General features: G+C 56.5%; 1 protein-coding gene across 23 annotated transcripts in view; it reads left to right on the top strand.

The window, feature by feature from the left end:
* The window catches only part of LOC123758463 (retinoic acid receptor RXR-alpha-B), a 298618-nt gene that overhangs the window by 158866 nt on the left and 116772 nt on the right, over positions 1–22980 (top strand). For 10 of the 23 annotated variants that reach the window (XM_069322701.1, XM_069322696.1, XM_069322700.1 and 7 more), the window contains exon 1: positions 16140–16257. The exons of 2 other annotated variants lie outside the window; for them this stretch is intronic. Coding sequence is in view for 8 of the 21 variants with exons in the window: in XM_045742896.2 (XP_045598852.1) it covers positions 16230–16257 (28 nt within the window). In the remaining 13 variants the exon portion in view is untranslated. Of the gene's footprint in view, positions 1–16139; positions 16258–22980 lie in introns of those variants that run through there. 11 more of the 23 variants (XM_045742915.2, XM_045742898.2, XM_045742917.2 and 8 more) reach the window with 10 other exon arrangements.

Below are 22980 nucleotides of genomic sequence, written 5' to 3'. Positions count from 1 at the left end.
CTGCCACACTGTAGCCTGCTGTCTGCTGCCACACTGTAGCCTGCTGTCTGCTGCCACACTGTAGCCAGCTGTCTGCTGCCACACTGTAGCCAGCTGTCTGCTGCCACACTGTAGCCTGCTGCCACACTGTAGCCTGCTGTCTGCTGCCACACTGTAGCCAGCTGTCTGCTGCCACACTGTAGCCTGCTGTCTGCTGCCACACTGTAGCCTGCTGTCTGCTGCCACACTGTAGCCAGCTGTCTGCTGCCACACTGTAGCCAGCTGTCTGCTGCCACACTGTAGCCTGCTGTCTGCTGCCACACTGTAGCCAGCTGTCTGCTGCCAGACTGTAGCCTGCTGTCTGCTGCCACACTGTAGCCTGCTGTCTGCTGCCACACTAGCCAGCTGTCTGCTGCCACACTGTAGCCAGCTGTCTGCTGCCACACTGTAGCCAGCTGTCTGCTGCCACACTGTAGCCTGCTGTCTGCTGCCACACTGTAGCCTGCTGCCACACTGTAGCCTGCTGTCTACTGCCACACAGTAGCTTGCTGTCTGCTGCCACACTGTAGCCAGCTGTCTGCTGCCACACTGTAGCTTGCTGTCTGCTGCCACACTGTAGCCTGCTGTCACACTGTAGCCAGCTGTCTGCTGCCACACTGTAGCCAGCTCTCTGCTGCCACACTGTAGCCTGCTGTCTGCTGCTACACTGTAGCCAGCTGTCTGCTGCCACACTGTAGCCTGCTGTCTGTTGCCACACTGTAGCCAGCTGTCTGCTGCCACACTGTAGCCTGCTGCTACACTGTAGCCTGCTGTCTGCTGCCACACTGTAGACAGCTGTCTGCTGCCACACTGTAGCCTGCTGTCTGCTGCCACACTGTAGCCTGCTGCTACACTGTAGCCAGCTGTCTGCTGCCACACTGTAGCCAGCTGTCTGCTGCTACACTGTAGCCAGCTGTCTGCTGCCACACTGTAGCCAGCTGTCTGCTGCCACACTGTAGCCTGCTGTCTGCTGCCACACTGTAGCCTGCTGTCTGCCACTGCTGACACAATGACGGCGTCTGATTGGCTGTGAAATGACGGCGTCTGATTGGCTGTGACACAATGACGCCGTCTGATTGGCTGTGACACAATGACGGCGTCTGATTGGCTGTGAAATGACGGCGTCTGATTGGCTGTGACACAATGACGGCGTCTGATTGGCTGTGACACAATGACGCCGTCTGATTGGCTGTGACACAATGAGGCCGTCTGATTGGCTGTGACACAATGACGCCGTCTGATTGGCTGTGACACAATGACGCCGTCTGATTGGCTGTGACACAATGACGGCGTCTGATTGGCTGTGACACAATGACGCCGTCTGATTGGCTGTGACACAATGAGGCCGTCTGATTGGCTGTGACACAATGACGCCGTCTGATTGGCTATGACACAATGACGCCGTCTGATAAGATAAGATGGTGTGGAGGTTCAGGTCTGAACAAGGGCGAAGATAATGACATACTCCCGTGACTGGTGGACCCTGTGACCCTCCTCTCCTATCCCCTCTACTCTCTACTTCCGAAACCTCTACATCTTTCCCCGATCATCAGTGTTTTGTGTTTAGGTTTGGGGTGTGTTGTATAAGACCCGGGCCACCTGCCTGTGTACTCTGACCAGCGTGAGTGACCACCCCGCCATAGTGACAGTATTGGGCAGCGTCACTCATCCTGTGAGTGACCACCCCGCCATAGTGACAGTATTGGGCAGCGTCACTCATCCTGTGAGTGGACACACCGCCATAGTGACAGTATTGGGCAGCGTCACTCATCCTGTGAGTGGACACACCGCCATAGTGACAGTATTGGGCAGCGTCACTCATCCTGTGAGTGGACACACCGCCATAGTGACAGTATTGGGCAGCGTCACTCATCCTGTGAGTGGACACACCGCCATAGTGACAGTATTGGGCAGCGCCACTCATCCTGTGAGTGGACACACCGCCATAGTGACAGTATTGGGCAGCGTCACTCATCCTGTGAGTGGACACACCGCCATAGTGACAGTATTGGGCAGCGCCACCCATCCTGTGAGTGGACACACCGCCATAGTGACAGTATTGGGCAGCGCCACTCATCCTGTGAGTGGACACACCGCCATAGTGACAGTATTGGGCAGCGCCACTCATCCTGTGAGTGGACACACCGCCATAGTGACAGTATTGGGCAGCGCCACTCATCCTGTGAGTGGACACACCGCCATAGTGACAGTATTGGGCAGCGCCACTCATCCTGTGAGTGGACACACCGCCATAGTGACAGTATTGGGCAGCGCCACTCATCCTGTGAGTGGACACACCGCCATAGTGACAGTATTGGGCAGCGCCACTCATCCTGTGAGTGGACACACCGCCATAGTGACAGTATTGGGCAGCGCCACTCATCTTGGGAGTGGACACACCGCCATAGTGACAGTATTGGGCAGCGCCACTCATCCTGGGAGTGGACACACCGCCATAGTGACAGTATTGGGCAGCGCCACTCATCCTGTGAGTGGACACACCGCCATAGTGACAGTATTGGGCAGCGCCACTCATCCTGTGAGTGGACACACCGCCATAGTGACAGTATTGGGCAGCGCCACTCATCCTGTGAGTGGACACACCGCCATAGTGACAGTATTGGGCAGCGCCACTCATCCTGTGAGTGGACACACCGCCATAGTGACAGTATTGGGCAGCGTCACTCATCCTGTGAGTGGACACACCGCCATAGTGACAGTATTGGGCAGCGTCACTCATCCTGTGAGTGGACACACCGCCATAGTGACAGTATTGGGCAGCGTCACTCATCCTGTGAGTGGACACACCGCCATAGTGACAGTATTGGGCAGCGTCACTCATCCTGTGAGTGGACACACCGCCATAGTGACAGTATTGGGCAGCGTCACTCATCCTGTGAGTGGACACACCGCCATAGTGACAGTATTGGGCAGCGTCACTCATCCTGTGAGTGGACACACCGCCATAGTGACAGTATTGGGCAGCGTCACTCATCCTGTGAGTGGACACACCGCCATAGTGACAGTATTGGGCAGCGTCACTCATCCTGTGAGTGGACACACCGCCATAGTGACAGTATTGGGCAGCGCCACTCATCCTGTGAGTGGACACACCGCCATAGTGACAGTATTGGGCAGCGCCACTCATCCTGTGAGTGGACACACCGCCATAGTGACAGTATTGGGCAGCGTCACTCATCCTGTGAGTGGACACACCGCCATAGTGACAGTATTGGGCAGCGTCACTCATCCTGTGAGTGGACACACCGCCATAGTGACAGTATTGGGCAGCGCCACTCATCCTGTGAGTGGACACACCGCCATAGTGACAGTATTGGGCAGCGCCACTCATCCTGTGAGTGGACACCGCCATAGTGACAGTATTGGGCAGCGTCACTCATCCTGTGAGTGGACACACCGCCATAGTGACAGTATTGGGCAGCGCCACTCATCCTGTGAGTGGACACACCACCATAGTGACAGTATTGGGCAGCGTCACTCATCCTGTGAGTGGACACACCGCCATAGTGACAGTATTGGGCAGCGTCACTCATCCTGTGAGTGGACACACCGCCATAGTGACAGTATTGGGCAGCGTCACTCATCCTGTGAGTGGACACACCGCCATAGTGACAGTATTGGGCAGCGTCACTCATCCTGTGAGTGGACACACCGCCATAGTGACAGTATTGGGCAGCGTCACTCATCCTGTGAGTGGACACACCGCCATAGTGACAGTATTGGGCAGCACCACTCATCCTGTGAGTGGACACACCGCCATAGTGACAGTATTGGGCAGCGCCACTCATCCTGTGAGTGGACACCGCCATAGTGACAGTATTGGGCAGCGTCACTCATCCTGTGAGTGGACACACCGCCATAGTGACAGTATTGGGCAGCGCCACTCATCCTGTGAGTGGACACACCACCATAGTGACAGTATTGGGCAGCGTCACTCATCCTGTGAGTGGACACACCGCCATAGTGACAGTATTGGGCAGCGTCACTCATCCTGTGAGTGGACACACCGCCATAGTGACAGTATTGGGCAGCGTCACTCATCCTGTGAGTGGACACACCGCCATAGTGACAGTATTGGGCAGCGTCACTCATCCTGTGAGTGGACACACCGCCATAGTGACAGTATTGGGCAGCGTCACTCATCCTGTGAGTGGACACACCGCCATAGTGACAGTATTGGGCAGCGTCACTCATCCTGTGAGTGGACACACCGCCATAGTGACAGTATTGGGCAGCGTCACTCATCCTGTGAGTGGACACACCGCCATAGTGACAGTATTGGGCAGCGTCACTCATCCTGTGAGTGGACACACCGCCATAGTGACAGTATTGGGCAGCGTCACTCATCCTGTGAGTGGACACACCGCCATAGTGACAGTATTGGGCAGCGTCACTCATCCTGTGAGTGGACACACCGCCATAGTGACAGTATTGGGCAGCGCCACTCATCCTGTGAGTGGACACACCGCCATAGTGACAGTATTGGGCAGCGCCACTCATCCTGTGAGTGGACACACCGCCATAGTGACAGTATTGGGCAGCGTCACTCATCCTGTGAGTGGACACACCGCCATAGTGACAGTATTGGGCAGCGTCACTCATCCTGTGAGTGGACACACCGCCATAGTGACAGTATTGGGCAGCGCCACTCATCCTGTGAGTGGACACACCGCCATAGTGACAGTATTGGGCAGCGCCACTCATCCTGTGAGTGGACACCGCCATAGTGACAGTATTGGGCAGCGTCACTCATCCTGTGAGTGGACACACCGCCATAGTGACAGTATTGGGCAGCGCCACTCATCCTGTGAGTGGACACACCACCATAGTGACAGTATTGGGCAGCGTCACTCATCCTGTGAGTGGACACACCGCCATAGTGACAGTATTGGGCAGCGTCACTCATCCTGTGAGTGGACACACCGCCATAGTGACAGTATTGGGCAGCGTCACTCATCCTGTGAGTGGACACCCCGCCATAGTGACAGTATTGGGCAGCGTCACTCATCCTGTGAGTGGACACACCGCCATAGTGACAGTATTGGGCAGCGTCACTCATCCTGTGAGTGGACACACCGCCATAGTGACAGTATTGGGCAGCACCACTCATCCTGTGAGTGGACACACCGCCATAGTGACAGTATTGGGCAGCGCCACTCATCCTGTGAGTGGACACACCGCCATAGTGACAGTATTGGGCAGCGCCACTCATCCTGTGAGTGGACACACCGCCATAGTGACAGTATTGGGCAGCGCCACTCATCCTGTGAGTGGACACGCCGCCATAGTGACAGTATTGGGCAGCGCCACTCATCCTGTGAGTGGACACACCGCCATAGTGACAGTATTGGGCAGCGTCACTCATCCTGTGAGTGGACACACCGCCATAGTGACAGTATTGGGCAGCGCCACTCATCCTGTGAGTGGACACACCCCATGTTGAACACCCCACAATAAGAACACCGCGGGATGTGTTCACCCGGGAAGGTGGGGTCTAACACATACGGAACAGGTTGGGCCCAACACCGCGGGATGTGTTCACCCGGGAAGGTGGGGTCTAACACATACGGAACAGGTTGGGCCCAACACCGCGGGCTGTGTTCACCCGGGAAGGTGGGGTCTAACACATACGGAACAGGTTGGGCCCAACACCGCGGGATGTGTTCACCCGGGAAGGTGGGGTCTAACACATACGGAACAGGTTGGGCCCAACACCGCGGGCTGTGTTCACCCGGGAAGGTGGGGTCTAACACATACGGAACAGGTTGGGCCCAACACCGCGGGATGTGTTCACCCGGGAAGGTGGTGTCTAACACATACGGAACAGGTTGGGCCCAACACCGCGGGATGTGTTCACCCGGGAAGGTGGTGTCTAACACATACGGAACAGGTTGGGCCCAACACCGCGGGATGTGTTCACCCGGGAAGGTGGTGTCTAACACATACGGAACAGGTTGGGCCCAACACCGCGGGATGTGTTCACCCGGGAAGGTGGTGTCTAACACATACGGAACAGGTTGGGCCCAACACCGCGGGATGTGTTCACCCGGGAAGGTGGGGTCTAACACATACGGAACAGGTTGGGCCGGCCAGTAGTTGCAAGTTGGAATATTTGTAAAAACAAGGAAATTGATCGCAAGACAAATATTGGGGATGGTCTGGGGGGCAAAAGGGCGACATTTACATTTTGTGTGTCAGGTGCTTCACCCTAAATGGCACCCGTGACGTCACAATGATTGGACGGGTCAAGACAGTGTTTGTCAACACAACTTACCGTCACCCTAGTAAACAGCGGCCATGTTGGTGGTCCACTACACCCTGGTGGTCCACCATGTTGGTGGTCCACTACACCCTGGTGGTCCACCATGTTGGTGGTCCACCACACCCTGGTGGTCCACCATGTTGGTGGTCCACTACACCCTGGTGGTCCACCATGTTGGTGGTCCACTACACCCTGGTGGTCCACCATGTTGGTGGTCCACTACACCCTGGTGGTCCACCATGTTGGTGGTCCACTACACCCTGGTGGTCCACTACACCCTGGTGGACCACCTTGTTGGTGGTCCACTACACCCTGGTGGTCCACCATGTTGGTGGTCCACCACACCCTGGTGGTCCACCATGTTGGTGGTCCACCACACCCTGGTGGTCCACCATGTTGGTGGTCCACCACACCCTGGTGGTCCACCATGTTGGTGGTCCACCACACCCTGGTGGTCCACCATGTTGGTGGTCCACCACACCCTGGTGGTCCACCATGTTGGTGGTCCACCACACCCTGGTGGTCCACCATGTTGGTGGTCCACCACACCCTGGTGGTCCACCATGTTGGTGGTCCACCACACCCTGGTGGTCCACTACACCCTGGTGGTCCACCATGTTGGTGGTCCACCAGGGTGTGGTGGACCACCTTGTGGTTGTCCTGTGGTGAGAGAAGGAAGGCAGCGGACGTGTGAGGGGTGAGAGAAGGAAGGCAGCGGACGTGTGAGGGGTGAGAGAAGGAAGGCGGCGGACGTGTGAGGGGTGAGAGAAGGAAGGCGGCGGACGTGTGAGGGGTGAGAGAAGGAAGGCAGCGGACGTGTGAGGGGTGAGAGAAGGAAGGCAGCGGACGTGTGAGGGGTGAGAGAAGGAAGGCAGGGGGGGGGGGGAGAGGTGATGGCAGGTCTTGCAAGACGCAAAAGTCAACCCGTGTGGAGTGGTGTGGGAGGGGCACCTGGGCATGGGGGCACCTGGGCATGGGGGCACCTGGGCATGGGGGCACCTGGGCATGGGGGCACCTGGGCATGGGGGCACCTGGGCATGGGGGCACCTGGGCATGGGGCACCTGGGCATGGGGCACCTGGGCATGGGGCACCTGGGCATGGGGCACCTGGGCATGGGGGCACCTGGGCATGGGGGCACCTGGGCATGGGGGCACCTGGGCATGGGGGCACCTGGGCATGGGGGCACCTGGGCATGGGGCACCTGGGCATGGGGGCACCTGGGCATGGGGCACCTGGGCATGGGGCACCTGGGCATGGACATCTGGGCATGGGGCACCTGGGCATGGGGCACCTGGGCATGGGGCACCTGGGAATGGACACTTGGGCATGGGGCACCTGGGCATGGGCACTTGGGCTGGAATGTTAGACCGGTTTGTGAAGTGCTCAAGGTCGGGTAGTGGGCGCCTCCCCCCTCCCCCCACACCCTGCATCTCTGCCCCCCCCCCCCCACCTCCCCACCTGCTTCTCCCCAACACCCCACCTCCTTCCTCCCACACCCCCATTTCCTCCCCACCTCCTCCCCCACACCTGTGCTCTCCTCCTCCCCGACACACCCCCACCACCTCCTCCTACACCTGTGCCCTGCTCCCCCCCCCCCCACACCCCCCTAATAAGGAAGGACTGGAGTTTTGAGAGATGGAAATTCCGGGCTGTGACGGGTTCAGGGACTACATAACAGGAACTATAACAATGGGTGGACCTAAGATAATAGTGGCAGCCATTTACAACCCTCCCTTAAATGACAGAAGACTCAGACAGGAGGTCGACAGAAACAACATGGCAACCATTAATATAATAGATAAAGCAGGTTCAGTTGCCTGCAGGAATGGCTCCAGACTCTTAATCATGGGTGATTTCATCCCTGGAAAGATAGACTGGGAGAATGGGGACCCACATGGTGGTGCAGATACGTGGCGAGCTAAACTCTTGGAAGTGGCAACAAGGAACTTTCTGAGCCAACACGTCAAGGAACCCACAATGAGTGAGAGGCAATGATGAACCAGCGGGACTCGACCTGATATTCACCCTGAATGAGTCAGAAATAAATGAGTCAGAAGTCAAAGTTGAAGCCCCCATAGGAATGAGTGACCACAGTGTATAGACATTTGAGTACTTGGTGGAGGTCTGTCACTCTCCTGATGCTATTCTGACACTCTCCTAACTTCTTTGTACTTGTTCCTTGTCCGTGTGTATACATGTATGTATAGTGTGTGTGGTGTCTATATGTGTTGGACACCGTTGCTGGTGTGTGGCGGGCTTGTCCTTCAGTGTGTCCCTTCATGTTGTCTCCCTCACATTTGCCTCGAAGACATTCCCGTCTATCACTTCTACACGCTAAGCTCTCCATGTCTCCGCTTCTGGGGTTCACTGTTTCCTAGTCAGTTTGGTGATGATTGTAGTCCCCCATCACCAGCAGGTGTGGTAGTGCCCTGCCGGCTGTCTCTGCCACACCTGGCACCATAATAATGCACTCTCTGTGCGTTATGTCATAGTCTTGCCTCGTATGATGTGGTTGTCTGGGAGGTCTCCATCACAGCCCTCACCACGTGTGTGTGTGTGTGTGTGTGTGTGTGTGTGTGTGTGTGTGTGTGTGTGTGTGTGTGTGTGTGCGTGCGTGTGTGGTGTGCGTGTGTGTGTGTGTGTGTGTGTGTGTGTGTACTCCCCTAGTTCTGATTGTGGGGGTTGAGCTCTGGCATCTTTGGTCCCGCCTCTCAACCTGTCAATCAACATGGTGTACAGGTTCCTGAGCCTACTGGACTCTATCATATCTACACTATGAAACTGTGTAATGGAGTCAGCCTCCACGGGAGACTGACTCCGGCAAGGGAGGCAAGGGAGCCGGTGGCCGAGTGGACAGCACACTGGGACTTGTGATCCTGTGGTCCTGGGTTCAATCACAGGCGCCGACGAGAAACAATGGGCAGAGTTTCTTTCACCCTATGCCCCTGTTACCTAGCAGTAAAATAGGTACCTGGGTGTTAGTCAGCTGTCACGGGCTGCTTCCTGGGGGTGGAGGCCTGGTCGAGGACCGGGCCGCGGGGACACTAAAGCCCCGAAATAATCTCAAGATAACCACCACATCACTGCCTAGTTCATTCCATTTGTTAACTACTCTTGACACTGAAAAAGTTCTTTTCAACGTCCCTGTGGCTCATGTGGGTACTCAGTTTCCACCTGTGTCCCCTTGTTCCTGTTACACCTGTGTGTGCGCGTGAGTGCCCGCGTCCGTGAGTGCCCGTGCGTGTGCGCATGCGTGCCCTAACGTAATTGTAAGTATTGGGTAGACTGTGGGAGTATAGGCTATGGAACAAAATTGTCAAGAAGTTAAAAAAAAAAAAAATACCCCGAGGGGCGAGTTTATTGGGTGTGTGTACTCATCCTGCGAGTGTACTCACCTAGTTGATGGGTTTCTGGGAGTTGTTCTACTGCCCAAGCCCAGCCCGAGGCCAGGCTTGACTTGTGAGAGTTTGGTCCACCAGGCTGTTGCTTGGAGCGGCCCGCAGGCCCACATATACCTGGTTGATGGGGTTCTGGGAGTTGTTCTACTGCCCAAGCCCGGCCCGAGGCCAGGCTTGACTTGTGCGCGTTTGGTCCACCAGGCTGTTGCTTGGAGCGGCACCACCATAGCAGCATGTACAACACTCCCCAATAGGAAGAAAACCCGCTGGGTTGTTCATCCTGTCACTTGTACCCAGACACAGCTGGGACTTGCTTAACTGTCTCAAGTGAACAGTCCTCAAACAAGAAGATTAACATTTGTCAACCCTTAAAATCTTACGTTATCTTGCGGGTGCAAAATGCGGTAATCTTTTAAGAACAGTATCTATATTTGACAAATAGTGTTTTCCTAACTCAAACAATGTGGGGTTTATTATTCTACACATATTTCTAATGTCTCTCAGAGTGTTCACATTCACTGTAGATAGTGGTCAAGGCGGTGTCCATCACTCACCACAGATTCTGCAACTTTGCTAATCAACTGTTGTTTCCGTTCCGAATCTCCATGGATATTTGTATCCAAGACGGATTCTCGCTATTACTGATTCTCTCCCTCGTCCTCCTCCTCTTCGGCCATAATGATTGGGATTGCCAGCTGCAACCATGTTGTACCATCGTACAGATTCACTGGTTTGTGCTTCTATCCTCCTTTCCTCAGTTACCTTGTCACGGTGATGTTGCCTGACAATACCTCTAATTTGTAGTAGAGTCTTGGGTATGAAGTATTCAATATGGTCTCCTTCAGCGCCTTCAGCAGCCAGCACATCTGCTCGTTCATTCCCACATATTCCAAGGATCCAACATGGGAGGGGATCCACAGAAACTTGATGACTCTTCCCTGATTGGTAAGTACTCTCACAGCTCTCTTAATTTCAGCGACTATTGCAAGATTTTCTGCCCGATTTTTACTTAGGCTTTGCAGTGCTGCTTTTGAATCGGTGCAAATCACTGCACCATTAGTGTTCCGTTCAAGAAACCTTAACGCCATAACAATGGCAGTTAGCTCTGCTTGCGTTGAAGAGGCATAGTTCTCAATACGCGCTTTTTCTTCATTTGTGCGTTGGAAAGTATTATCCTTGATTACCGTGTATGCTGCACCAGCCCTGCCATTGATTGGATTAGATGACCCGTCAGTGTAGATTTGATCTAGTTCATCTCCGGCTTCTTTATAAATTTCCTCGAGATACTTGTGCCTCATTTCTTGTGGTATCATGTTGGATTTTTTCATTGCCATTTCATTGATGATGATCTTGCATGAGTCATCCTCCCAGGGAGGTAACCTCTCTACAGGCAGGAGCTCACGGGCTTGCTCAAGCAGGTGAAGCTCTTCGAGGTAGCAGACTGCTCTGTGATGCCATTTTTGCTTCTCCTATTTCCACCTGAAAGTAGCACAGAGCTCAGTTTTTTCTTGGCAATATCATTGTAATGGGGATCTCTGGCTATCCTAATTGCAAGCTTAGCATTCAGCTCCTTAATTCTGCTTTTAACACTGGGAAGGGACAACTCCTCCTCTCGTAGATTAGACGTTTTGGTAGTTCTTGGAACTCCAAGAATGATTGTCATGGCTTCATTTTGTATGTTTTCAAGTTCTTTCATATCACTTTGGGAATAGGTGCACAGAACTGGTGCGGCATAGTCTATGACGGAGCGCACATAGGCTGTGTACATCATTTTAAGCACGGCAATAGAGGCTCCATGTCCATTCCAGGTCATAGCTTTCAGTACCTTGAGTCGACTTTTGCGTGTTCCTATGAGTTGATTGAGTTCCTCTTTCTTCCCCCTTGTTAGAGCCGACAGTGACGCCAAGGTACCGATAGTGGTCAACCCATTCAAGTGTTACACCATTAATTTGCAGTTCTTCATTTGCTCTCCGCTTGTGATGGGAGTATGCCTTCGTCTTGTTTGTGGAGAGAGTGAAACCGAGCTCAATACATTTCCTTCCGAAGAGTTCAATGGACTGTTCAATTTTTCCCAAGGTGGGAGCTTGTATTAGGACATCATCTGCATATCCCACTTGTTGTGTTCCTTCCGGAAAATCAATATTTGCAATGGCGTTCATAAGTACATTGAATAGTGTAGGGCTTAAGACTCCGCCTTTGGGGGTCCCGAGTTCCATATTCATTGTTCTTGAGACTGCTCCATTGAAGCAATCCTTGACTTTCCTTCCTGTGAGGTAGTCTTCAACCCATTTCATGAGTCTTCCCTTGACACCCATGCATGCAAGCTCGTCCATGATCGCAATCCCCTGTGCTTTGTCGAAGGCTCCTTTGATGTCAACAGATACAGAGTACCTAGCCGTGTATATCATCACATGAGACCAGAAGACATGGCAGGATGTGCAGAATACCCCCGTTGAAAAACAGAGGTGCAACTGGTACTCTGAGAGAGAACTCTATCAACATCAGAGGCCCGAGACTGTTCAACACGCTTCCACTACACATAAGGGGCATAACTGGCCGACCCCTCACAGTGTTCAAGAGAGAACAGGATAAGCACCTCCAAAGGATACCTGATCAACCAGGCTGTGACTCGTACGTCAGGCTGCGAGCAGCCGCGTCCAACAGCCTGGTTGATCAGTCCGGCAACCAGGAGGCCTGGTCGACGACCGGGCCGCGGGGACGCTAAGCCCCGGAAGCACCTCAAGGTAACCTCAAGGTAAGGCTCCGTCCTTTAACAAATCCATTGACCCCCTCCCCTAACCTGCCTATGTTGTGCAACAGTCGGTTTAGGATGATGCTGACCTGGAGAGCGTGCAGAGATCCTTTACTGCTAGAATCCACTCAGTAAAACATCTAAACTATTAGGACCGACTAAAATGCCTAAATCTGTATTGTCTTGAGCGCAGGCGGGAGAGATACATAATAATTTACACGTGAAAAATATTAGAGGGGCTGGTCCCAAACCTGCACACAGAAATAACATCACATGAGACCAGAAGACATGGCAGGATGTGCAGAATACCCCCGTTGAAAAGCAGAGGTGCAACAGGTACTCTGAGAGAGAACTCTATCAACATCAGAGGCCCGAGACTGTTCAACACGCTTCCACTACACATAAGGGACATAACTGGCCGACCCCTCACAGTGTTCAAGAGAGAACTATCAACATCAGAGGCCCGAGACTGTTCAACACGCTTCCACTACACATAAGGGTCATAACTGGCCGACCCCTCACAGTGTTCAAGAGAGAACTATCAACATCAGAGGCCCGAGACTGTTCAACACGCTTCCACTACACATAACTGGCCGACCTCTCACAGTGTTCAAGAGAGAACTATCAACATCAGAGGCCCGAGACTGTTCAACACGCTTCCACTACACATAAGGGACATAACTGGCCGACCCCTCACAGTGTTCAAGAGAGAACTATCAACATCAGAGGCCCGAGACTGTTCAACACGCTTCCACTACACATAAGGGTCATAACTGGCCGACCCCTCACAGTGTTCAAGAGAGAACTATCAACATCAGAGGCCCGAGACTGTTCAACACGCTTCCACTACACATAACTGGCCGACCCCTCACAGTGTTCAAGAGAGAACTATCAACATCAGAGGCCCGAGACTGTTCAACACGCTTCCACTACACATAACTGGCCGACCCCTCACAGTGTTCAAGAGAGAACTATCAACATGAGAGGCCCGAGACTGTTCAACACGCTTCCACTACACATAAGGGACATAACTGGCCGACCCATCACAGTGTTCAAGAGAGAACTATCAACATCAGAGGTCCGAGACTGTTCAACACGCTTCCACTACACATAAGGGACATAACTGGCCGACCCCTCACAGTGTTCAAGAGAGAACTTGATAAACACCTCCAAAGGATACCTGATCAACGAGGCTGTGACTTATACACAACATAAGTCTCCAGGCGTCCAACAGCCTGGTTGACTAGTCCAGTAACCAGGAGGCCTGGTTGATGACCGGGCCGGAGGGACGCTAAGCCCCGAAAATACCTCAAGGTAAGGTATCCTTTCAAACATCTTGCAAGTGCATGACAAGACTGATAGGCCTGTAATTGCCAGGGTGGTCGGGCTTCGGTATGGGAACAATTACTGCGAGTCCCCATTGTGCGGCCAACGGAAACACCCTATAAACGTTGTGTGATAATTGTTTACATGAAGGGGAAATAATGTGTGTGTGTGTAGAGGTGTAGGGTAGTGTTGTCAGGGAAGGTGTAGGGTAGTGTTGTCAGGGAAGGTGTAGGGGTGTACACAGGTGTGGGGTTGTGGTACAGGTGTGACGGGAAGGGAAAGGGGGGGGGGTGTAGCGCAGGTGGTGGGTAAGGGAAGAGAGTGAATGGATGGGTGGGGGAAGGAAGTGTGGGAGAGTGAGTGATGGGTGGAGAGTGAGGGGCGGGAGGTAGTAAGTTGGTGTTGTGGTGGAGGGTGTAAGTAATGATAGCTGGCGGACTGTTCGCCTTGCTGACACAATGTTTATCCTCCTGGTGCCTTAGTTGGCTCTCCTTCACCAGCTGGCTGGCGTTTTGTGTAGTGTTTTCCAAGGCTCTTCACAGGAGGCCTGGTCGACGACCGGGCCGCGGGGACGCTAAGCCCCGGAATCACCTCAAGGTAACATGTGTTTCTACACGTGTGCATGCTTAAATGACCCCTTTGGAGCAGTCATATGTGAACACTGCCATGTGTGTCTACCCATGTTGCAGTCACACTTGAGAGGGCCATATATGTGGAGGGCCACGTCCCACCACAGGACTGGTGGGCCACGTCCCACCACGGGACTGGTGGGCCACGTCCCACCACGGGACTGGTGGGCCCCGTCCCACCACGGGACTGGAGGGCCACGTCCCACCACGGGACTGGAGGTAAAAACTCACCAGTTCTCGTTTGCCAGTTGATCTTTGTTGTAAATGTTAATGTGAGAGAAGTTGTCTGGCGAGGAAGTTCCTCCTCGCTTCTCCCTCCCTCTCCCCTCCCTCTCCCTCCCTCACCTCTCCCTCCCTCCCCCTTCCGTCTCCATCACCTCTCCCCATCTCTCACGGGCTCCTCCTCACCAGGTAACTGCCTCACCCCCTTTCATTATCCCTCAAGTCCCCCCTCTCCCCGCTGCACCCCTTCCCGCCTCAGGCCATGCTCCACCTGTTCCACTGGCCCCTCCCACCAGGGTCTGGCCCCCTCCCACCAGGGTCTAGGCCCCTCCCACCAGGGTCTGGTCCCTCCCACCAGGGTCTAGGCCCCTCCCACCAAGGTCTGGCCCCTCCCACCAGGGTCTAGGCCCCTCCCACCAGGGTCTGGCTCCTCCCACCAGGGTCTAGGCCCCTCCCACCAGGGTCTAGGCCCCTCCCACCAGGGTCTAGGCCCCTCCCACCAGGGTCTAGGCCCCTCCCACCAGGGTCTAGGCCCCTCCCACTAGGGTCTAGGCCCCTCCCACCAAGGTCTGGCCCCTCCCACCAGGGTCTAGGCCCCTACCACCAGGGTCTAGGCCCCTACCACCAGGGTCTAGGCCCCTCCCACCAGGGTCTAGGCCCCTCCCACCAGGGTCTGGCTCCTCCCACCAGGGTCTAGGCCCCTCCCACCAGGGTCTGGCTCCTCCCACCAGGGTCTAGGCCCCTACCACCAGGGTCTAGGCCCCTACCACCAGGGTCTAGGCCCCTACCACCAGGGTCTAGGCCCCTACCACCAGGGTCTAGGCCCCTCCCACCAGGGTCTAGGCCCCTCCCACAAGGGTCTAGGCCCCTCCCACAAGGGTCTAGTCTCCTCCCACCACATGGGCCCCACTCCCCAAGGCCTGACTCCGCCCCCAGGTGTGCCCCTGGCCGCCATGACAGGTGTGCCCCTGGCCGCCATGACAGGTGTAACACCCGGGTGACCAAGGTGTTGACACATGACACATGTGTCAGGACAGGATGGATACAGGAGGTGACGGCGGCGGCGGGTGGTGTTGATGCAGAGTTAAGTGAAGTAATAATTAGGTGGCAGCCTTTCCTTCTTCCCCCTCCCACCCCTTCCCCGGCCCCGCCCCCTCCCCCACCCAACCCCGCCCCTCCCCTCCCCGCCCCTCCCCCTCCCCGCCGCTCCCCTCCCCCTCCCCCTCCCCCTCCCCCTCCCCCTCCCCCACCACCTCCCCCTCCCCCACCACCTCGCCGCTCCCCTCCCCCCGCCGCTCCCCTCCTCCTCCACCACCGCCGCTCCCAACCATCCCTACACATCGCACATTTACTAATATATACAAATATACATGTGGGTTGTGTACTAGTTGTGTGTTGTTGCGGGGGAGAGTGTGGCGGCCGGGTGTGCTGCGTCACAACAAGAGGTGTAGAGGTGGTGTGTGTGTGTGTGTGTGTGCGTGCGGGAGGGAAGGTGAGAGGGGTGTGTGTGCGTGTGTCAGTGTGTCTGGGAGTGTGTATGTTAGTGTGCCGTCTGGCTCAGTGTGCGCCGCTTGTGTCAGTGTTCGCTCCTGTGTACCACATGTGTATATGTGGCGCGTCTCTACCACGTGTGTATATGTGGCACCTGTGTCCTCTCTCCTGCCACCTGTGGCTCTACCGCCCGTCATGCCGCTCTACACGCGCCTCTACACCTGCAGAGTGTTCTTCCTGACCTGACGGTGGTGTCGTCGCTACACCAGCCTCGCTGACGGTGGTGTCGCTACACCAGCCACGCTGACGGTGGTGTCGTCGCTACACCAGCCTCGCTGACGGTGGTGTCGCTACACCAGCCACGCTGACGGTGGTGTCGCTACACCAGCCACGCTGACGGTGGTGTCGTCGCTACACCAGCCTCGCTGACGGACGTGTCGTCGCTACACCAGCCACGCTGACGGTGGTGTCGCTACACCAGCCTCGCTGACGTTGGTGTCGCTACACCAGCCTCGCTGACGGTGGTGTCGTCGCTACACCAGCCTCGCTGACGGTGGTGTCGCTACACCAGCCTCGCTGACGGTGGTGTCGTCGCTACACCAGCCTCGCTGACGGTGGTGTCGTCGCTACACCAGCCTCGCTGACGTTGATGTCGCTACACCAGCCTCGCTGACGGTGGTGTCGTCGCTACACCAGCCTCGCTGACGGTGGTGTCGTCGCTACACCAGCCACGCTGACGGTGGTGTCGTCGCTACACCAGCCTCGCTGACGGTGGTGTCGTCGCTACACCAGCCTCGCTGACGGTGGTGTCGTCGCTACACCAGCCTCGCTGACGGTGGTGTCGTCGCTACACCAGCCTCGCTGACGGTGGTGTCGTCGCTACACCAGCCTCGCTGACGGTGGTGTCGTCGCTACACCAGCCTCGCTGACGGTGGTGTCGTCGCTACACCAGCCTCGCTGACGGTGGTGTCGTCGCTACACCAGCCTCGCTGACGGTGGTGTCGTCGCTACACCAGCCTCGCTGACGGTGGTGTCGTCGCTACACCAGCCTCGCTGACGGTGGTGTCGTCGCTACACCAGCCTCGCTGACGGTGGTGTCGTCGCTACACCAGCCTCGCTGACGGTGGTGTCGCTACACCAGCCTCGCTGACGGTGGTGTCGTCGCTACACCAGCCTCGCTGACGGTGGTGTCGTCGCTACACCAGCCACGCTGACGGTGGTGTCGTCGCTACACCAGCCACGCTGACGGTGGTGTCGTCGCTACACCAGCCTCGCTGACGGTGGTGTCGCTACACCAGCCACGCTGACGGTGGTGTCGTCGCTACACCAGCCACGCTGACGGTGGTGTCGTCGCTACACCAGCCTCGCTGACGGTGGTGTCGCTACACCAGCCACGCTGACGGTGGTGTCGTCGCTACACCAGCCTCGCTGACGGTGGTGTCGTCGCTACACCAGCCACGCTGACGGTGGTGTCGTCGCTACACCAGCCTCGCTGACGGTGGTGTCGTCGCTACACCAGCCTCGCTGACGGTGGTGTCGTCGCTACACCAGCCTCGCTGACGGTGGTGTCGCTACACCAGCCTCGCTGACGGTGGTGTCGTCGCTACACCAGCCACGCTGACGGTGGTGTCGTCGCTACACCAGCCTCGCTGACGGTGGTGTCGCTACACCAGCCACGCTGACGGTGGTGTCGCTACACCAGCCTCGCTGACGGTGGTGTCGTCGCTACACCAGCCTCGCTGACGGTGGTGTCGCTACACCAGCCTCGCTGACGGTGGTGTCGTCGCTACACCAGCCTCGCTGACGGTGGTGTCGTCGCTACACCAGCCTCGCTGACGGTGGTGTCGCTACACCAGCCTCGCTGACGGTGGTGTCGTCGCTACACCAGCCTCGCTGACGGTGGTGTCGCTACACCAGCCACGCTGACGGTGGTGTCGTCGCTACACCAGCCACGCTGACGGTGGTGTCGCTACACCAGCCTCGCTGACGGTGGTGTCGTCGCTACACCAGCCTCGCTGACGGTGGTGTCGTCGCTACACCAGCCTCGCTGACGGTGGTGTCGTCGCTACACCAGCCACGCTGACGGTGGTGTCGTCGCTACACCAGCCACGCTGACGGTGGTGTCGTCGCTACACCAGCCTCGCTGACGGTGGTGTCGCTACACCAGCCACGCTGACGGTGGTGTCGTCGCTACACCAGCCACGCTGACGGTGGTGTCGTCGCTACACCAGCCTCGCTGACGGTGGTGTCGCTACACCAGCCACGCTGACGGTGGTGTCGTCGCTACACCAGCCTCGCTGACGGTGGTGTCGTCGCTACACCAGCCACGCTGACGGTGGTGTCGTCGCTACACCAGCCTCGCTGACGGTGGTGTCGTCGCTACACCAGCCTCGCTGACGGTGGTGTCGTCGCTACACCAGCCTCGCTGACGGTGGTGTCGCTACACCAGCCTCGCTGACGGTGGTGTCGTCGCTACACCAGCCACGCTGACGGTGGTGTCGTCGCTACACCAGCCTCGCTGACGGTGGTGTCGCTACACCAGCCACGCTGACGGTGGTGTCGCTACACCAGCCTCGCTGACGGTGGTGTCGTCGCTACACCAGCCTCGCTGACGGTGGTGTCGCTACACCAGCCTCGCTGACGGTGGTGTCGTCGCTACACCAGCCTCGCTGACGGTGGTGTCGTCGCTACACCAGCCTCGCTGACGGTGGTGTCGCTACACCAGCCTCGCTGACGGTGGTGTCGTCGCTACACCAGCCTCGCTGACGGTGGTGTCGCTACACCAGCCACGCTGACGGTGGTGTCGTCGCTACACCAGCCACGCTGACGGTGGTGTCGCTACACCAGCCTCGCTGACGGTGGTGTCGTCGCTACACCAGCCTCGCTGACGGTGGTGTCGTCGCTACACCAGCCTCGCTGACGGTGGTGTCGTCGCTACACCAGCCTCGCTGACGGTGGTGTCGCTACACCAGCCTCGCTGACGGTGGTGTCGTCGCTACACCAGCCTCGCTGACGGTGGTGTCGCTACACCAGCCACGCTGACGGTGGTGTCGTCGCTACACCAGCCACGCTGACGGTGGTGTCGCTACACCAGCCTCGCTGACGGTGGTGTCGTCGCTACACCAGCCTCGCTGACGGTGGTGTCGTCGCTACACCAGCCTCGCTGACGGTGGTGTCGTCGCTACACCAGCCTCGCTGACGGTGGTGTCGTCGCTACACCAGCCTCGCTGACGGTGGTGTCGCTACACCAGCCTCGCTGACGGTGGTGTCGTCGCTACACCAGCCTCGCTGACGGTGGTGTCGTCGCTACACCAGCCTCGCTGACGGTGGTGTCGTCGCTACACCAGCCACGCTGACGGTGGTGTCGCTACACCAGCCTCGCTGACGGTGGTGTCGTCGCTACACCAGCCTCGCTGACGGTGGTGTCGTCGCTACACCAGCCTCGCTGACGGTGGTGTCGCTACACCAGCCTCGCTGACGGTGGTGTCGTCGCTACACCAGCCACGCTGACGGTGGTGTCGTCGCTACACCAGCCACGCTGACGGTGGTGTCGTCGCTACACCAGCCTCGCTGACAGGTGGTGTCGTCGCTACACCAGCCTCGCTGACGGTGGTGTCGTCGCTACACCAGCCTCGCTGACGGTGGTGTCGTCGCTACACCAGCCACGCTGACGGTGGTGTCGTCGCTACACCAGCCTCGCTGACGGTGGTGTCGTCGCTACACCAGCCACGCTGACGGTGGTGTCGTCGCTACACCAGCCACGCTGACGGTGGTGTCGTCGCTACACCAGCCACGCTGACGGTGGTGTCGTCGCTACACCAGCCTCGCTGACGGTGGTGTCGTCGCTACACCAGCCTCGCTGACGGTGGTGTCGTCGCTACACCAGCCACGCTGACGGTGGTGTCGTCGCTACACCAGCCTCGCTGACGGTGGTGTCGTCGCTACACCAGCCTCGCTGACGGTGGTGTCGTCGCTACACCAGCCTCGCTGACGGTGGTGTCGTCGCTACACCAGCCTCGCTGACGGTGGTGTCGTCGCTACACCAGCCTCGCTGACGGTGGTGTCGTCGCTACACCAGCCTCGCTGACGGTGGTGTCGTCGCTACACCAGCCTCGCTGACGGTGGTGTCGTCGCTACACCAGCCTCGCTGACGGTGGTGTCGTCGCTACACCAGCCTCGCTGACGGTGGTGTCGCTACACCAGCCTCGCTGACGGTGGTGTCGTCGCTACACCAGCCTCGCTGACGGTGGTGTCGTCGCTACACCAGCTTTACCGCCAGTTTTAGATTATTTCCCTCATCTTGTAACGTGACATGTTCCCCTCACACTCCTGCAACAGTCAACATGTTCCCCTCACACTCCTGCAACAGTCATCATGTTCCCCTCACACTCCTACAACAGTCAACATGTTCCCCTCACACTCCTGCAACAGTCAACATGTTCCCCTCACACTCCTGCAACAGTCATCATGTTCCACCACACTCCTGCAACAGTCAACATGTTCCCTCACACTCCTGCAACAGTCAACATGTTCCCCTTACACTCCTGCAACAGTCAACATGTTCCCTCACACTCCTGCAACAGTCAACATGTTCCCCTCACACTCCTGCAACAGTCAACATGTTCCCTCACACTCCTGCAACAGTCAACATGTTCCCTCACACTCCTGCAACAGTCAACATGTTCCCCTCACACTCCTGCAACAGTCACCATGTTCCCTCACACTCCTGCAACAGTCACCATGTTCCCCTCACACTCCTGCAACAGTCACCATGTTCCCTCACACTCCTGCAACAGTCAACATGTTCCCCTCACACTCCTGCAACAGTCACCATGTTCCCTCACACTCCTGCAACAGTCACCATGTTCCCTCACACTCCTGCAACAGTCACCATGTTCCCTCACACTCCTGCAACAGTCACCATGTTCCCTCACACTCCTGCAACAGTCACCATGTTCCCTCACACTCCTGCAACAGTCACCATGTCCCCTCACACTCCTGCAACAGTCACCATGTTCCCTCACACTCCTGCAACAGTCAACATGTTCCACCACACTCCTGCAACAGTCAACATGCTCCACCACACTCCTGCAACAGTCACCATGTTCCCTCACACTCCTGCAACAGTCAACATGTTCCCTCACACTCCTGCAACAGTCAACATGCTCCACCACACTCCTGCAACAGTCAACATGTTCCCCTCACACTCCTGCAACAGTCATCATGTTCCCTCACACTCCTGCAACAGTCAACATGTTCCACCACACTCCTGCAACAGTAAACATGCTCCACCACACTCCTGCAACAGTCATCATGTTCCCTCACACTCCTGCAACAGTCAACATGTTCCCCTCACACTCCTGCAACAGTCACCATGTCCCCTCACACTCCTGCAACAGTCACCATGTTCCCCTCACACTCCTGCAACAGTCAACATGTTCCCTCACACTCCTGCAACAGTCAACATGTTCCCCTCACACTCCTGCAACAGTCACCATGTTCCCCTCACACTCCTGCAACAGTCAACATGTTCCCTCACACTCCTGCAACAGTCAACATGTTCCCCTCACACTCCTGCAACAGTCAACATGTTCCACCACACTCCTGCAACAGTCAACATGCTCCACCACACTCCTGCAACAGTAACCATGTTCCCTCACACTCCTGCAACAGTCATCATGTTCCCTCACACTCCTGCAACAGTCAACATGTTCCCCTCACACTCCTGCAACAGTCACCATGTTCCCTCACACTCCTGCAACAGTCAACATGTGCCCCTCACACTCCTGCAACAGTCAACATGTTCCCCTCACACTCCTGCAACAGTCAACATGTTCCCCTCACACTCCTGCAACAGTCAACATGTTCCCCTCACACTCCTGCAACAGTCAACATGTTCCCCTCACACTCCTGCAACAGTCAACATGTTCCCCTCACACTCCTGCAACAGTCAACATGTTCCCCTCACACTCCTGCAACAGTCAACATGTTCCCTCACACTCCTGCAACAGTCACCATGTTCCCCTCACACTCCTGCAACAGTCATCATGTTCCCTCACACTCCTGCAACAGTCAACATGTTCCACCACACTCCTGCAACAGTCAACATGTTCCACCACACTCCTGCAACAGTCAACATGTTCCACCACACTCCTGCAACAGTTAACATGTTCCCTCACACTCCTGCAACAGTCAACATGTCCCCTCACACTCCTGCAACAGTCAACATGTCCCCTCACACTCCTGCAACAGTCAACATGTTCCCTCACACTCCTGCAACAGTCACCATGTTCCCCTCACACTCCTGCAACAGTCACCATGTTCCCCTCACACTCCTGCAACAGTCACCATATCCCCCTCACACTCCTGCAACAGTCAACATGTTCCCTCACACTCCTGCAACAGTCACCATGTTCCCCTCACACTCCTGCAACAGTCACCATGTCCCCCTCACACTCCTGCAACAGTCAACATGTTCCCTCACACTCCTGCAACAGTCAACATGTTCCACCACACTCCTGCAACAGTCAACATGTTCCCTCACACTCCTGCAACAGTCAACATGTTCCCCTCACACTCCTGCAACAGTCAACATGTTCCCTCACACTCCTGCAACAGTCACCATGTTCCCCTCACACTCCTGCAACAGTCAACATGTCCCCTCACACTCCTGCAACAGTCACCATGTTCCCCTCACACTCCTGCAACAGTCAACATGTCCCCTCACACTCCTGCAACAGTCACCATGTTCCCCTCACACTCCTGCAACAGTCAACATGTCCCCTCACACTCCTGCAACAGTCAACATGTTCCCTCACACTCCTGCAACAGTCACCATGTTCCCCTCACACTCCTGCAAC

The sequence above is a fragment of the Procambarus clarkii genome, chromosome 11 (assembly GCF_040958095.1).
Source record: "Procambarus clarkii isolate CNS0578487 chromosome 11, FALCON_Pclarkii_2.0, whole genome shotgun sequence".
In the NCBI taxonomy this organism is placed as follows: domain Eukaryota; kingdom Metazoa; phylum Arthropoda; class Malacostraca; order Decapoda; family Cambaridae; genus Procambarus; species Procambarus clarkii.
Note: the sequence above shows the minus strand (reverse complement) of the source record. Positions and strands in the feature narration are given on the sequence as shown.